The sequence below is a fragment of the Anarhichas minor genome, unplaced genomic scaffold (assembly GCF_050575085.1).
Source record: "Anarhichas minor isolate MPS153535 unplaced genomic scaffold, ASM5057508v1 ptg000012l, whole genome shotgun sequence".
Classification (NCBI taxonomy): domain Eukaryota; kingdom Metazoa; phylum Chordata; class Actinopteri; order Perciformes; family Anarhichadidae; genus Anarhichas; species Anarhichas minor.
The window spans coordinates 277,860-289,911 of record NW_027466458.1 but is presented as its reverse complement, the minus strand read 5'-3'; the positions used below and the strand labels follow the sequence as shown (position 1 = coordinate 289,911).

The window sequence follows — 12,052 nt, the reverse complement described above, 5'->3', positions numbered from 1 at the left end:
TGTAATGGTGATAGGGTGCTTGAGAAAAGCATTGGTATTCCTGTCGCGGATCCAAAATCCATATGGACCATCAGCACGTCTATATTTGGGTACAAACGGCGTCCCGACAGTGTATCCTGCCCTGTCCTTTTATGCCCGTCATGATATACCTCATAACTAGGTGCGGCCCATACACATCTGACATCATCTTCCCCACTGCCCTATTGCACCCTGACGGATGTTTGAAGGGCAGAGATTGCATCACTCGATGAGTCATAGTTCGTCATCAGCGCCATCATTGCCATAGTTGAGCTTTTCTCGTTAAGGTGAAAGCCCGTTCATCAAAAGAACAAAGGCAAAGAGTGACAAAAAAAACTGAAGCGAGAGGACGCAATTCCTAGAGGTTACTGCATTAACTGGCCCACAGCTGAAGGACATAATGAATACAAGCTAGATTATTGAAATGCATCCTCAGGAGAGGAAGGATGTAGGAGGATGTTGTTCTTAAGATGCATCCTTTGCTCTATACAGAGGGCAGCTGTTTTTTGGACTGAGGGCAGTGGGAGGCATTTAGACGTTAATTATTCATTACGGCCTTGTAACTGTGTTTCCCGTCAGAAAGAGGGGGAGAGAAAGGAGGGCGTGGTGGCTGATCAATGGACTTATCAGAAGCGCAGCTCAAACATCTTCATGTGAATGTGCTTTCCAGCTCTCGTCAGCTCCTTAACCTTCCTGTCCTCTCCTCTCTTTGTCGTCTCTCACCATCTTTGAGTTGACTAAGCGAAGGCTTTTCTCGCAGAAAAAACACACCGGAGATTTCTGCTGCGCTGTCATAAAATAGCATGGTGTGCGGCACTGCAAGGAGACGAACGCGCACAAACACATTATGCCTGCAAAACTGCAGACTGTTTTTCCGCCACATGCTGAGGGAAGATGCTGCCATGCAATTTTTAAACTCCTGCAGTTGGAGACTTAGAAGAGTGCAGTTTACCTTTTAAAACCACCATGTGTTATGCCCACACTCTTATTAGATGTAAATCTGGGATTCGGGTTACTTTTATCATCTCATCATGTTTGGTTTTTGCCCAAAACGGAATGAAAAAGTGTGACCGCTAATTAAATGTTTATACTGGATCATTCTCTCTCTCTCTCTCTGTCTCTCTGTGTTTTTCTATGTCGGTCTCTCTGACTAATTCACTGCCGGGTTATTTCTCTCTCTCTCTCTCGGCATCCGACAGCATCACTCAGCATTCTAGTACGAATTTTAGGTCACACTCTTCATTATTCATCGCAAATTCGACTCGGAGACAAAATCCGTTTCTGCCTCAGTAGCCGCTGTCATCTGACGCTGGATGAGATCAGCGGTCGGCTGGAAATACATTTTCTGCACAATGTTTCAGGACGTGAGCAGTGGGTCGGAGTGGGTAAAACAGAAACTGTTTGTGGATTGCAAATGCATGCAGCGTTCGAGGCCTGTGGCTCTCAACGATGTGGTCTGGAGATTCAGAAAAGTCAGATATCAATTTAGGTTGCTTTTAGTCAATGAAAGGCTTCTTCACAAACTTCCTACTTCCTTCTGATGTCCGTAACACACACTGATACCAGGGTATTGATGTCACTTAGCATCGATAGCATCTGCAGTGGGACAGCAGCTCGACTGGAATATGGTAGTTTATTTTCCAGGGGTTTCTCTCTCTCTCTCTCTCTCTCATCTCATTAACAGGAACTGGGATCTGACGTCACCTCTTCCCGAGGGATTTGGGCAGCACTTCAAAGATGAAAAAAAAAAATGAAAGGGAAAGCCGTTAATTAGTATGACGGCCATTCACATCATACCGCACTCCTGTATCACTGAGAAGCTGTGGATTTGTTTCAGCACCTCCATAAACCTGAAGTTACGGACGTAATCGGCTGCTTACCCTGCATTTCTAGATTCTTCTCGAGTCCTCATGTTGAAGGCTGTGGTCTAATGTAGCAAAAAGGTAATCAGTTAAAGTGGCGCTGCCGTCTGCCCTGGGGGGGCTGGGGAAGGGGGTCGCTAGTGTAGCAGCAACACCGAGGGCTGATTGGAGCAGGTGGGGAATCAGATGTTTGTTGGCGTGTAGACTTCACTCGCCACAGGGCGTGGTCCCTCCCTCCCTCCAGTCGTCTTACTCTCTGGGCAGTATCATGTGACTGCATCAAGGTTATACGTCCCGTCAGTGCATCCTTTTTTCCATCCCTTCTCATTCCATCCCCCCCCCCCCCCCCTCCCGCGCCTACACCAACTTCTCGGTGCCATTACTCACTATAGTTGGGTGTGGTTCGATCTGGATTCTTAACGGCCTGCTTCGTCCACTCGCTATTAGATTTGTCTCTGTGTGATTTGGTTTTGCGAGAAACGGGAGACTGTCTGTGTGTTGTGTACTTTATGGTTCTGACCTTTCTCAAGCAGTAAAAGATGCTCTATGACTTGACATTTTAATCGTGCAGTGAGCCGACCCCTTACCGTCCCTGCTCAGTGTTTTGCTTCGCTCTTCACAAGCAAGGCAGACGTCATGTACAGACCACCAATTTCGACATTACCAATATTTACACTCAGTCGTTATTCCTAATCTATTGTTTGTAGAGGAGTCTAAACAGAAAGATTTCTGCAACTCTACTTGTAAAGTCTTTCTGTTTAGACTCTTCTTTTCTTCTCTTCAACTGCCGTCCAAGCACAAACTCACCACTTGCATTAAGAACTGCTTCAACTGGAAACTGTGTGTGTGTGTGTGTGTGTGTGTGTGTGTGTGTGTGTGTGTGTGTGTGTGTGTGTGTGTGTGTGTGTGTGTGTGTGTGTGTGTGTGTGTGTGTGTGTGTGTGTGTGTGTGTGTGTGTGTGTGTGTGTGTGTGTGTGTGTGTGTGTGTGTGTGTGTGTGTGTACCGGGCGCTGCAGACCTCCTGTTTTTGTCTCAAGCATTGAGCTGGAGCCTACAGTTTATTAGCGTAGCTTAGAGATGGGAAGCATATGGGAAACAATCTCCAAAGCTCCAAAATACACCTACGAGCATGTATGTTGAAAAAGTAACCATTGTGCTTTGTTTGTTTAATCCAAGCACAGACTGAAATGTAAAAAACGGACGAGTTGTGGATTTACGGGGGGTTATGCCGCTGTTCCTTGGAACTATTCTTTTAGGTTTTGACGTCTCTGTAAGTTTTCAGTTCACTTAACTATTCAGACCTGAACTTTCTCCAGAAGACAATGTGTAGTGGAGCTTGTGAGAAGTCCTGTGCGAGAGTTTTCTTGGCCAGCATCTCGTGGCCTTTAGACGAACTCATTCAGCGATGCACTTGTGTTGATGGAAACGGAAAATTAAAGCGTGGGAGGTGGCTGGGTCTCTTTTGGCTTTGGCCTTCCAGCCCACTGTATTTCCCTCTAGTCCAGTATCCACTCTGGATTTAGGCCTTCGGCTGTGTTACTTCCAGGAAGATCTGTTACTCACACACTTGCTTACCAGGTTAACAGAAGCCTAATGCATCACTTAAACCAAACAGATGTAAGCACTAATGCAAACTAGCGTTTGTCGGAGTGGAGCAGCGTGGGTTTGAAAATTGTGGTCATGAAAAATGCATGGGCTTCTAGAAATCTAAATGAGTCATCTGAATCAGAATGATCCTCCCTGCATTAAATCTCCGATGCATTATATGCTGCCATATCACTGCCAGAACTCCACGAGTCAGCACTATGGCTCCATTAGCAGGCAGACAAATAATAAACAACAACAGCACCATAGAAATACCAGCGAAAACAAATAAGGTAGTGGCTCCAAGGAGCGCAGAGACGAGTTAGAGCAGCGGTCGGCAATCTTACGTGTCATTAAGTGCCGTTGTTGATGTTCTTGTTAATACGTTTGCCATATCGACGTTGAGGTTAGGGGTTCAGTCCTTAAGGTTTCAGTCCTGGTTGATTTAGAATTTCTATTTGAGTCAAAAGATAAGCAGTCAGGAGTCTTGGACTGGGTCCCAAATTCCACACTTACAATGGAGAAAAACTGTAATAAAGCATTTTTGTCCACAAATGTCGCCACAGGCGCCTATTTAGTAATATTTCAAATATAAAAATATTGCAATACTTTTGTTTAGTTGTTCAAACCAACATTTTCGAGATTGCCACGTCAACATTAATTTCACACTACATCCAAATGTTCAATATCCAACTGATCTGTGATATTATTCCATCCATATATTCAACGTGCATCACCACATTTAAATAAAAACCTTATTTTTCTCATAATAAGGACATGGTGATTATTGCACACGTATTGTGTGCATTCAGTTACTTCCCCCTGAGTTAGAGAAACACACCAGTGGCGAATGATGTACTTTCCATTACCAGCTAATTGTGTTCCAACGAATAATGCAGTTCTCCCACACAGGCAGCTACTTCATTCAGTTCATTTAAGTTCATGATGAGTATGATATGAGATCAAGTTGTGAATAGGCAGTCCATCACAGTGAACATTTATTGTAAGTTACATTTCCTTTGCTTGATACTGGAAATGAGAGCAAGCGCTGAATACAGACATATCGCATTATGTGTTGTCACAAAGAGTGAACATGAACATATCTCTCAAGCTGCAATCATCTCTTTTTTGCATATAATAAACATGAAGCAGATTGTAGCGCACACACCAAACCTGCATACCGTACACATCCAGTGTCAGTTTGAAGCACGTGAACAGGCACGGGTCCTAATGGGACCATATAAAAGCCTTTGGATCTATAAAATGAACAGAAGACCGTTAACCCCTCCCCATGAACGAGGTCCACTAAAACAATAGAAACAAGAGCCCTCATCAGCTCTCTATGGAGCACCCTCTCAATGTAATCTGACTCCTAAATGGACACACACACACACACGCACACACACACGGACACTATTATTTGGTATAATGTATTCTCCTCATTATCTTGCATGAGTGATGGAAGGGATCAATGCAGGTCATTGCTGATGCATATACACTGAAAAGTTAGTGGAATAGTATTAATAAAGACATAATGTGCACACACACACACAGCAATTACTGGAAGAACACTGTTTCAGGCTCAACTAACGCTGATCAATAAGCGTATAGATTTTGTCTGTTATAGCTGAAACTCTAGAAGTATACAGTGTACAGCGGTTGTCACTTTTAAAAGAGTAGATTGGCATTGTACAGTTTATACTCTATGTTATGGGGAAGGTTTTCTGCACGTTTGTTTTTGATTTTCGGGTCTTTGAAACAGTAGATGAGTTATATAATACGGACTTAGATGATAATTTGTGTAGGAAGCAAGATATAAAACTCAAAAGGACAACTTCAAAATGTATTAAAGGACTTGGACATGCAGTAAAGATAATCCATGGGCTCGTATAGACTCAATAGCGAGTCATTTCAAGACTCTGTTGAAGTCACCTTTTGAAAGGTCTGCTGTGCTTGGTAACAATGTGAGTAGGCCCGAGTTAAAAAAAAAAAAAAAAAAAGGGAAATTCTTTAATTAATTCAATGTATACAAAATATATTTAATCTTGATTTAATATTCATAATTTTTTTTAATTGATTAACAATCCTGGAAACGATTTTTGTTGTTGTTGTGAATGTCGCTATCATAGAATAATGATCCAAAGAGATCAGAAGTAGAAAGTGGGTCCTTCTCTCAATTTTTCTTTCTTTTTTTACAGTTATCACCAAAATATTGTTCTATTATTCCTTCTATTTATTGATCAAAGATCTTTGGCCTTATCCTCCGTTCCCCCAGCAGAGGGTGCTAGAGGAGTTCATCCACAGAAACGTTCAAACAGCATCATTATGGCCGCGGGTGGCTGTGTGCGGACCAGGGTGGAGCGTTGTTGTAGACAGCGTTCACAGTGTGGAGTGATTCAGCAGATCTGTCCCGTCCGTCGCTGATGTTGTTATTGTTGGTGACTGAGCCCGTGACAACACATCAGGCCAAAATGTGTGAACAGAAATAGAGGTGTGAGATAGTGCCCCTGTCCCTGGTGCTGAAATTTCTAACTCCTGACATTAGCCACAATGACAGAGGGGAGACCTTGACACCCGTCTGCTAGTGGTGGACACACACACACACACGCACACGCACGCACGCGCTGTCAAGTCATATTCCATTAGACACCAGTAACGACTGTGCAGTGCAGTTGAGATTCAGACCGACCCACCCCCCCCCCCCCCCCCCCCACCCCCCTCCGTGTGCAGGGGGAAGCCTGTAACTTGCAGGTGACTGGGAGCCACTGCTCTGCGCTCACTGCTCGCTGCTCCCCCTCTGGAGCGAGTGGTGTGTCCTGTCTTCTCTGCTTGCTCACAGAAGGACAGCCTGTACCAGACTTCACCCTGTCTCTTCCTCCCCATTCTTCTTTGTAGACGCTCTGCATTATTCGTTGATGTATTTATTCAACTTGAAAAAAAGTGTTTGCCCTCCTTATATCCCCTAATTCATCACTTTCCCCTGTACTGTCTTCTTTCTGTAGAATATATGTATTTTTTATTTTTTTTTGCAGACTATAAACTTAAAGTCTGTTCTTTTAACGACAGATAGACGTGTTATCTATGACACACAAGAAGGCCATCGGTGTTTTTTGTAGTCCTCGTTTCCGTGACCATGTAAGTGCACAAATCCTCTAACGTCTTAAATTCTTAAAGGAGCAATATACGGGATTCACAGTATTAATGTAGCAGCAGACAACTATCAGGTAAAGATATAGTGGAGTAACATTTACCTGAGCAGAGAATGAGGTCACTCTCCCTCTGTGTGTGGTGCTATCACAGCTTTTCCTTGCTTATAAATATAGCCGGGCGCAGGCTTCCAGTGCATGTGAGCGTGCCACAGTGGCTAGCTCACAGCCGCTGCTCTGCACTCAGGTGACAACCTCCGGTTCTACGGAGTGAAGCTAATGCGGAAGTGTCTTAAAACTTGCATTCTCTCTACTGACCATCAGGGGGCGACTCCTCTGGTTCTATAGAAGTCTATGAGAAAATGACTCTACATCTCTCTTGATTTATTACCTCAGTAAACATTGTAAACATGAGTTTATGGTCTCAATCTCTAGTTTCAAGTCTTCTTCAATACAGCATGATGTTCATTTAGTAAATTATGATCTAGTTTAGAGTCAAATGTAACATAAAGCAGAGTATGCTTTAGGACGGGCTTACTGTGATTGACAGGTCGCTGCCGCTACCAGAGCCGTATTTGGTGTCGCAATGTCACTCCTCCGCATTCCAAATATGGTAAATTCTGTAATCCAAGATGGTGGCTTCAAAACGACAGTCCACAAACCTATGTCTATGTCTGCACTGCTCTTTTACGGCGGTCACAGCCGATCACGCCGTCCCGACCGACGGCATCGCCGCCGAAGCGTAGCACCCACCCTCTGGTTCCCCCTTCAGGTTAACACTGATAACTGTCAGCACGTTTGCCTTAGTTGGCGCCGTTAGCGCTGTTAGCACCGTTAGCTGCGAGCAGCCAGCTAAGCCGTCGACATGTTGAGAGCCGTTTAGAGGAGATCCATGGGGGCTATCTTTTCTGCTGCTGCCACTGGGGGGCACCGACACTGGATCATTCTACAAAAAACGGCTTTACTGTAATATTCACCTCATTTCCAATGTTTTCTCCTGCTGTCCCCCTCTAATCCCTCCCTCCCCCCTTCCTTTTCACCCATTAACCTTTCCCTCTCCTCACGTGTCCCTCCTTTCTCTCAGGACAGAGTGCATTTTTACAGCAGGAGAGTAGCTGTGGCTGTCAGCTGGCCTTTTGGCATGCAGCCTCCCTAAACCCCTAACACAATGAATACTTTCCTGTGACTGTAGCTCACATACACACATTAACACTCACATGCATGCACGTGCACATAATCACACACACACACCAACATGCTTTTGTAGCCACATCTGTTCACATGGAGTAGAGTAGGGTTTTCACTTAACATCTGGACTGTGTGTGTGTGTGTGTGTGTGTGTGTGTGTGTGTGTGTGTGTGTGTGTGTGTGTGTGTGTGTGTGTGTGTGTGTGTGTGTGTGTGTGTGTGTGTGTGTGTGTGTGGTCATGTAGGGAGTAAGCGGATGGGTCTGACTCATTCAGCAACTCTTTTCAGTCATCATCTTACTCTCTCATACTTGGCGCACACGAGTGTGAATGTTTGATTTTCAATTAGCATCTATGGACGTCTGGACCTCTGGGTGATTTTGTGTGAGAACGTGGAAATCCAGTAGCTGCTTCCTGTCTTGATGCGGAGGGACAAAGGGCTGATTCTCTTCCTGATCTTTCTCCTAAGAGGAGAGAAGACTGAACGGGATCATTTTCAGAGCCAATTCATGATTTTGGGGGATTTTTTCTTCAGGTCAGGAGGATTTATTTTAACTATTTGGAACACCGGTATCAAAAACTTTCCGGGAAAGTTACTTTTTTAATGTAACTTAGCAAGTGTTTACACTGCACGAGGCTTAATTATTATTTTTTAATTCATACAATAAAACACAGTTTTGATCGTCAACAAAGTGAAACTTTAGCACAGAGTGAAACGTTTGGGGGTTTTTTTGAGAGAGGGAAAGAGGTAGAAAGGTGATGTCATGGCCCACGCTGCGTCACACCTGAAGAAAGCCCGCGAGCTCGAAGCAAATCCCGAGTACAGAGCTCTACAGAAAGCCAGGGAGAGGAGGAGACGGCAGCGAGAGAAAGCCGAGCGAAGGCGGCAGGTAAAGGACACACAATACACAATCCTCTGACAAAATCACACTCGCAAGTTTGTGCCGTGTTTCGTACTTCTCACCATTTTTTAACCGCACATGCTCTTGTGGGCTTACGATTATACAGCAAGCGTTGGTGGTAGGGCATTGTGTGTGTGAGAGAGGGTCTGCCCAGATGTGGATGTGGCTGACTGTCCAGTCGGCTGCTGTGCTGCTGTTCTCCCAGATGATTTATCATTTACTGTGAGTGAGATGGATGATGATGATGATGGAGTAAATGACAGATGTGAGAAAGGCTCAGAGGGAGGTCACATGCATGGTGGTATCAGACTTTGGTATACGACCTTTTGGTTAAATATTTGAGATACAATAATATGTTGGTATAAAGGACAAAGTCATGGAGATTGAAGAAAAGAAAGTTATGGACACAGTGGAGTCAAAGAAATGCTGTGCCGAGTCTATTAATTATTAGTTTCAATATAATATAATACAAATATTAAATATTATTAAACTTCAAGTCTACTTTCTTCCATTTTCCACGCACATCATGAAAGTGATTGTCTGTTCGATGCTCCCAAAACCCAAGTGACCTACGCTCAATACTGTGCCTCAAACCTTAAAGGGACAGTTCAACCCAAAATCAAATACACATATTTCCTCTCTTATTTGTAGTGCTATTTATCAATCTAGATTGTTTTGGTGTGAATTGCCTAGTTCTAGAGATATCCGCCGTCAAGATGTCTGCCTTCTATCTTATATGACAGGACTATATGGCACTCGCCTTGTGGTGCTCAAAGAGGCAAAAGAAGAAATGCATTTGAAAAACAGCAATATCTCGTAAAATAACTCATGACCCGGTTACTCAATCAACAGACCTCGCTGTGAGAAGTTTTATGAAAAGTTTTATTTAGGAAAAAATATCAGAAAATAGTTTTTGGGGTGAACTGTCCCTTTTTAAGTAATCACTTTGTACATCACCTCACGTGAAGTTCCATTAAAGAGTTAAAGCAACATTCTAACTGATGCCTGCCAGCCAATCAGATGTACAGCTAATCGTTGGGAAAGCAGCGTCTAATCTTCTCAACACATTTGTGAGTAGTTGGTAATAGCCAGTCTTTCGAGAGGAAAAGAGATCAAGTGGCTTAAGTTTCAGTGAAAGACACACACTCTTAATTTGGATCGACTCTGCGCTTAACACCAACACTTGCCCCAATCAAATATATATTGTGTGTGTGCTTAAAGTCATCATGCAGGCCATGACAATAGCAACAAAATACCATTAGTGGCCTCGTGTACAAATACATTGCAGTTGCTAATGAGATATTTGTGATACCGAGTTGAACACTTATAATCCAGTATCCTCCGTTCCTTTAGAGATGCAGAGATTACAGCTGGTTCTCAATCAAGCCAATCTCATGCTTGTGTGTGCGTTGTCTTGGCAGAGTGACCAACGAGACAGCGAAAGCAGACGTGACGTGATGAAAAAACATCCCGCAAACATAGACGGACCATTACCAAACATACACGGTTGCAAGTCTATGATGATGTGCATTTTTATTATAATCTGAAGAGGCGTATACACTTGTCATCCAAAGTATGAACCAGTATCAGGCATCTCTACACATTTGTTTTACATTCTCCCAATGATGAACAATGTTTTCAGAGGTCCGTGTAAGGTGATCTGAGTACTGTGTTCGGGCTCAACTTCCATTCCGGCTCAAACCCAGCTGTCATGGACTCCAACCCCGGGTACTCACAGCAAAGGGGTTGTGGTCTTCTTTGGAGAGAGGGTCTGGGAATGTAAAAATAGCCAAGGTGGGAGAGGCAGCGAGGGGTCAGGGAGAGCTGGAGGAATAGTAGGCAGGACTGGGCCTATAGGCGGAGGTATCCAAGACTGAGGAGTCTTTTGCTGGGCGAGGGATAAAGAGGCACCGAGAGGAGGGAAGAGTGGTGGTAATAGTGAACTAAGTGAGATCTGGCAGGAGGCATGGACAAATTGAATGGATGGCAAGATTGATTGATGCGGCCAAACGTCAGGGAAGTGGGCTGGAAAGGCTTTCGCCTAAGGATTGGACCATAGAACACCATACAGTGAGCGAAGAAAGGCCGCAGCTTTTGGGTGTAGCTGGGGAGTCATTGACTGATTTTGATAGTAACCATGGGCAACGCAGCAACATGTAAGGCCTGTGGATCAGATAAAACTTTAAAGACCGCTGGGAGTGACCTCGATTTAAACCCTCACACTGACGGCTACGGAGCCGCTGACTCTGGATCAGAAGATGATGATTCGCTGGTAAGAGGTGGAGAGTTTTCAGTTACATTGAGGACGTGTTTAAGGAAGCATGTTGTATTAATCTCTTTGCTGCTGCTAGTGTGTGTGAGAGGTTTGACCCTTGATCCTGCACAGGGGCGGGGTCTCAGCCCAGACATGTGACGATGAGTTTGATGGGTTTTTTGGGACACAAGTTAACACCCGGTTGTGATTGATTGACACGTTGCCGTCTTAACGCCACTAAAAAGTCATTAAAACCTTGTCAGCACTCTCTCAAGTCACTACAGCCAGTAGTCCTTTGCAAGAGCAGTGTCACATTTGTGCAGCACAATAGTCGACCCATACATTTTGTTCATTTTTAGTCAATATTGACAAATCCACAGAAAAATAATATATAATAGTGTATATAATATTTTGTCTTACTGTATTTGATAGTAATTATAATTTGATGTGCATTTTTCACAACATCTTTTCGATAAATAACTGATGAAACATAATCCCCAGATTATTTGATAATGAAATCTATTGTTATTTGTAGCCAGCAGTATACAAGCAGATTTATATTATTGATTGATATCTGCTTACTTTCATCTTATAATTTTTTATGTATTATTTTTAACCCTTATTTTTCTTATTTCAACATTCTTCTTTTTTTTTTTTATATATACAGTATATGAAGGTCCATTAGCTAAATGTACTGTGATGTCACTACACTGTGTCGGTCGGCTTTGATAGTAAGGTTAACTGTTCAACAACTTCAACACATTCTCCCTGAGTACATGCTGGCAACATTATTGAGAAATTCAGTGCGTAGCTTAAGATTCTGTGGGCACATACATGCAGCAAAACTGTGTGTGTGTGTGTGTGTGTGTGTGTGTGTGTGTGTGTGTGTGTGTGTGTGTGTGTGTGTGTGTGTGTGTGTGTGTGTGTGTGTGTGTGTGTGTGTGTGTGTGTGTGTGTGTGTGTGTGTGTGTGTGTGTGTGTGTGTGTGTGTGTGTGTGTGTGTGTGTGTGTGTGTGTGTGTGTGTGTGTGTGTGTGTGTGTGTGTGTTGCAGCTGCTTGTGCAGCCGATGTCTTGCAGTTAAATTTAGAATAGCCGACTC

At 43.7% G+C, this 12,052-nt stretch overlaps 1 protein-coding gene across 1 annotated transcript in view; it reads left to right on the top strand.

The window, feature by feature from the left end:
* Positions 1-8,195: 8,195 nt before the first annotated feature.
* Positions 8,196-12,052, top strand: part of ank2a (ankyrin 2a, neuronal) — a 77,527-nt gene continuing 73,670 nt past the window's right edge. The window contains exon 1 of the mRNA XM_076090827.1: positions 8,196-8,686. Within this exon, the coding sequence (XP_075946942.1) occupies positions 8,561-8,686 (126 nt within the window). The 5' untranslated portion in view covers positions 8,196-8,560. The remainder of the gene's footprint in view (positions 8,687-12,052) is intronic.